This window comes from Barbatula barbatula (assembly GCF_947034865.1).
Source record: "Barbatula barbatula genome assembly, chromosome: 9".
Classification (NCBI taxonomy): Eukaryota; Metazoa; Chordata; class Actinopteri; order Cypriniformes; family Nemacheilidae; genus Barbatula; species Barbatula barbatula.
In genome coordinates, this window is record NC_136772.1 from 24503365 (window position 1) to 24508957 (window position 5593).

The 5593-nt window shown below is 42.2% G+C and overlaps 1 protein-coding gene across 1 annotated transcript; it reads right to left on the reverse strand.

Moving 5' to 3' along the window:
• Positions 1-488: 488 nt before the first annotated feature.
• On the reverse strand, positions 489-2605 carry c1ql2 (complement component 1, q subcomponent-like 2). The gene is made up of 2 exons (XM_079463530.1): positions 1790-2605; positions 489-1425 (listed from the first exon to the last, which is right to left on the reverse strand). Exons 1-2 carry the CDS (start codon positions 2357-2359, stop codon positions 1246-1248), a joined length of 750 nt encoding a protein of 249 aa, XP_079319656.1. The 5' UTR covers positions 2360-2605; the 3' UTR covers positions 489-1245.
• Positions 2606-5593: the final 2988 nt, after the last annotated feature.

Genomic DNA, 5593 nt, shown 5'->3' on the forward strand with positions numbered 1-5593 from the left:
AGTGATGTCATATCATTTCTGGACTCACTGGATGTGTGTGTGTGTTTATTTAGTAGAGTGGCAGAGGAACGGAGAGAGGAGAGTGATGTGAGCCGCCGGCATATCTTCTTCCACCCCAGAACGACCAGCTGTGTCTCTTCACACCATCACATTTCTCACAGACACACGCATGCACACACATTAATAAGACTTATTTTCAAACAATCTCTCAGTACTGTATGATGTCCTCAGATCTTTCCAGTCAATTAAATAATCGGACGCAAACACTCATGTTTCTTGTGCGCGGTCATGCAGTTTGCTTCATCACATACATTATCAAAGAGCAGGAGGAAAGTGATCTGTTTCAAAACATTAATCTAAGCAAATGACTAATAAAACACGGCTCTCCATGAGGATATTTAGCTGTTATAAGTGAAACGACTGCTGTCTTGCATCTTGTGAGGGGATTTGACTGTGTGTACGACAGATGGATTGACTGAAACCCTCCTGATGTTTGAGAATGTTTATTCATCTTTCTGCACACAGGTTTAGTTTAGAAAAGCTCTTTGCTCAGAATCACAGCACTATGATGTCAGGTTGCGTAAACTGTGAAGGATGGAGACTTTATATGAATGGAATTGTCTCTGTGGTTGTGATTGTGGTTTGGTATGCACGGCAGATTATCCATGCTGTTGCTGAAGGTCTCAGAAGAACCTGTATAAGGTCAAAAGTGAAGTCCCAGAGATTCCTGCTGAGTGACAACACTTCATTAAAACACACACACACGCGCTTATTTACATACGAAATGAAAACATGTTGCAATTCTTAAACGTTCTGCAATACGATCGTGACTACAACAGTATATCAGTTGCGAGCGGATTTTAAGGTTCTTGAAATTAAAAAGTTTTTGTTGTTTACTCAGCTTTTCTGTTCAAAGTACCCATAATATTTTATCCATAAAGTACACACATCAAATGAACATCACAAAGGCTTTTGTATTTAAAAGAATATACATATATATGAATACTTAACATATGCTTATGAATGTTGATTGGATGAAAATAAGAATTAAGAGTGTCAACTAATGTCTGACATCCTGATATCATGTCTGATTCTGTGTTAAACAGGCATACAAACACAGTACATCTTTAAAAAGGGAAAGGGACGGAACAGACAACACCGGTGTTCTCACGCAGGCACACGGCAGACGATCCACATACTCCCAGCCACAGTATACGTGGAGAAGTCACTAAAGCATTGCGCCTCTCAATCTGGATACAGAATAAAGCCGGAGAATGTGCTGTATTTATTGTTGTTTCCTCCGTGCGCCTTTCCTCCGTCGAGTTTGACGTAAATCTCGTCTCCGGAGTCCAGATGAAGCACTGCGCTGTTACTCGCGTAGTCGTAGTTCTGATCCGCGTCCTGCGCGATGGCACTGGCGCGCACCTGTCCAAATAAACGCACTGTTACACTGACACTGTCTGCGAAAACATGCCGTTTGATTCGATTAAGACGACAAATTAGCCATGTGTGTCAATTTAACACCACGGTTAAACTAATGTTGTAAATGAGCAGCAAAATCATTTTTTTTAATTATTATTATTGGATACAGTTACTTGGTGTGAATTCACCTACACCAATAGAAAAGAAAAGGTGTGTACATTAATTTCGTCTCTATTTTCCTAAGAGAATCACATAATCTCAACCGTCACAACGTTTGCGTGTTTAGGGGCCAGCGCGTGTATCTTTTTCTTGCTATTAATTCTCTGTCTCACACTTTTCTTACAAACATGAACAGACTCGTGCCTACCTGTCCGTTTTTACAGAGGTCTGCCCACATGCTCGTGCCATCTCCACCGCGCATCAGCACATGATAGGTGAAGTAGTAAATCCCGGACACCTGGCACGTGAACTTGCCGGTGGTGGGGTCGTAGTGATTTCCCACATTTGTCACAACATCGTCAAAGCGGAGCACCTCGTAGCCCTCGTGGGGGTTTTTGAGACCGACGTAAAACGCGATCTTGACGTTCCCTAACGCGGCGCCGACATCTCCCGTCTCGGTCCTCGCCGTCCCCGACGTGACTCCGGTGAATCTGGGTCTCCCTGAGTCTCCGGGTGGTCCCCTAGGACCAGGTGGGCCAGGTTCACCAGGTGGACCTTTCGGTCCCGGTTTGCCCGGCCGTCCCGTTTCGCCTCTGGTCCCTTGAGCAAAGGACGGCGGGATGCCGCTGAGGTCCTGCATGACCTCCAGAGCGGTGGCGCTCGGCTTGGGGTTGTACGGGTCGCAGATCATCCGGCAGGTGCCCATCATCTCGTAGTGCGCTGAGATAAAGGATGTCTGGAGCACAAGAGGGATCGCGATGATCAGCGCCGCGACCATGACGATGCCCACGACAAAGCCGATCACTTGCTTGCGTTGGAGCACCCGAGTAGCGCGCGGTAAAAAGTCCGGTTCGTTTATGGAGGTAATGGTGACGCGCGCTTGGAAACAACTGCGGGACAAACAAGAGACCTATCCTCCTTTATATATATATATATATAGACACAGCAGCAGCGGCACTCGAATGTGTCAAAACTCTGACTCCTGGCAGAACAGCATCACTGTGCCAGCAATGAATCTGTCGGCGTTTGCGCACGCGGCCGACACAGACGCGCGCCGGTGTCTGTAAGATCACGAGAGAGAGCGCACGCTGACGTAATTAATTATCTGCACCAGGGTTCGAACTTTATGATGCCAAAGTACCCAAAATAAAATGAAACTTTTGCGAGGGACCCCTTTGTACATCCATCTATCTTTTGATGTGCGTAAAGCAACATTTAAACTTACATGTTACATACGTATGCCTTAATGTGATAATGTAAAGACAACATATTATTTCCGTGCATGTTCCATATTGTTAACAATTCTGGAAACGACTATGCATGTGTCAATAATAGTTTTCAGTAGACTTGTACACTTCTTGCTTTATCTTTTTCTTGCAAAGTCTGAAGAAATAAAAAAACACAACAAAATAAGTAGCTAAACGAATCAGTTGAATAAAAAGGACACCGCATCATGTAAAACAAGGGAGTTAAGGGAAAAACTAAATAAAAAAGTATAGTAAAAAATGTGTATCATTCACAGGTGCTTCAGATGAGGAGATACAGAGGCTGAGTCAGACAGATGTGCACTGCTGCATTTTCCTTTAATGTAGCATGAAACGGAACATTTAGAGAATCACTTTCAAAACAATTCTCGAGTAGGCCAACAGATTTACATATTCAGGTCATAATATGCAATTTTTTGCACCATTTTGCATTGTGCCATTTTGGTGTTTGTCATTACACGTTAACAATCAAAACACATTTATACTTGTTCTATATAAGACTCGTTCCAGCTGACGCAATGTGCTTGCAAAAAAAAGCCAATTTTTATTTGTTAGTAACTCAACTTTTGGCAAACAATACCTGTCAATCAAAATTACATGTTCATACTGTCAGATAAATGTTTTTTTGTCTTTCAGTCTTTATTCATTTAAGTGTGTTAATATTATTATTACAGAAATATGCATTATTATCATCGGGGAATAATAGACCTCAGAATGTCACAAGAAGCATTAAAGAAACAAATGTGCGTTTTTACAATGCAAAGCATCTGTCCTGCTGATGTTAGTGTGTCTTCATCATACAGGTTTCAGAATCTGCGCCAGATCTGATGGTGACAGTATTAATATATTGTTCATGTTTGTGTTCTTCATGTGTGTAATAATAATGCTGATGTTTGTTATATACTGCTGCTGAGCGATGTCAGGGGTCACAGGTCAGGTTAAAACGGTGCCCGCGGGCAGAAGTGCTCTCGAACTTTCGAACGAAGCCCGTGCAGAGTCCCAGCAGCATCAGCAGCAGTGTGTGTCCTGCGAGGTGATGCCGCTCTGGACTGTTCTGATGCCGCGAGTCTTTCCTCACACACGCGTCAGCAGCATTTAAAAGACCCTTTCCTCATACGAGTATATACAATGATTCATCTCATTTCAACACTGACGTGACTTCTCTGCTGAATTTGGTTATTTAAGAGGAAAATATTGTGCACTTTGATTGGAAGCAAGGGTTTTTGTTTTCTGAAAACTGATTCTGATTGGTTTGTTTGTTAGTGAGAGGTGGCTTAACAATCTCTTTGTCTCTTTCTCTCTCTCTCCCCCTCTCCCTCTCTGTGTGTCTGTCCTGAGGCATCAGCTGACTTTGCCTGTAGATGATTCAGGAGAGAGACATACAGAGAGAGCCAAAGGAGGGTCAGTAGTGGGGGATGTAAATAATGCTTGTCTGGTTTTCCCTTTCAAACAAAGACAAAATAATGGACTTATATATGAAATAAGAGCTTGTTTTTTTGACAACAGCTTGTGTTTATTACAAGTAGATTTGGGCAGAACAAAGGTGACTGTAGAAGAGTTCATATCCACAGACTAAAACAAGCACAGTTCCAAAATTATTTCACACACACAATACATTATCTAGATATGGATGCATGTTCTATACAATATTATCTACCTTTAACAACTACAGCAAACATTTTTAAATGAAACTGTATTAATAAGTAATTTAATCTGAAAAATTCACTTTATGACACAATATTTACTGGGTATTTAAAACACAGAAAGTTGAGTTTCTCCTCACAGTCTCTGGGTGTCCAGATCCATGTGTTCTTGTCCAGAGCTGCACAGCGTTGGTTTTGGTCAGGACATTGAGGACGTCTAGCTGAAGACCAGACATTGAAGAGAAGATCATCTCCACTGATCCAGAACCATCCACCTGCTAGAAAGCGCAGACCAATCCACACGTATTGTGTTTGAGCTCCTGTGATCTTACTGAGAGCTTCAGTCATGCTTCTGTTTGAGCTCAGAGATGCCAGATCATCATGATGATGTCTACAGTAATCTAGAGCTCCCTCCCAGCTCTCAGACTGCTGAACCACCACAATCTCAAATATCTTCATACAGAAGAAAGGCATTGCCCTAGAGCAGTCCTGATTACTCATGCTATTGTTGACGATAGGTAGAAAGGCACAATCATATATTGGCTCTTCAGCATTCCAATTAACCACTGTGGCTTTTTCAATTATACGTCCTGACCAATACCAAATATAAGCGAGCCTTCTGAGTCCAACCCAGGCATCAGCTGTTTTATTGACTGCCTTTACAAATTGTTGTTTCTCAGTCTCATCGGTGAAGGTGGACAGGTCATGATAGAAGGTTCTGCAGTATTGTTGTGCTTCATCCCATGTCTTCATCTGATTTATATAATAATGTTGTTTCATGGCACATGAGGCGAGTCCATAGAGCTGGATGATGAGGAGCACAGTGAGTGTAGTCTTCATCTTTACCCAGTCAAGAGGTTTTGTGAGTTTGAAGATGAAGATAGAACTGTGACTCTCTCTTACTTCAACTGACACACAACCAATAACAAAAGAGTGTGATGAGTGACAGTGACACAGACCAATCACAACACAACAAACAAATGTCTGGTGCGTGTGACCAGTCAAATAATGATTACAATGAAAAAAAGTGTTTGCATGTGTTCTCCAGTTTGTTTATTACATCAGACCCTGATTTGCTTTCCATTCAAAGTAAAGTTTGTTTCT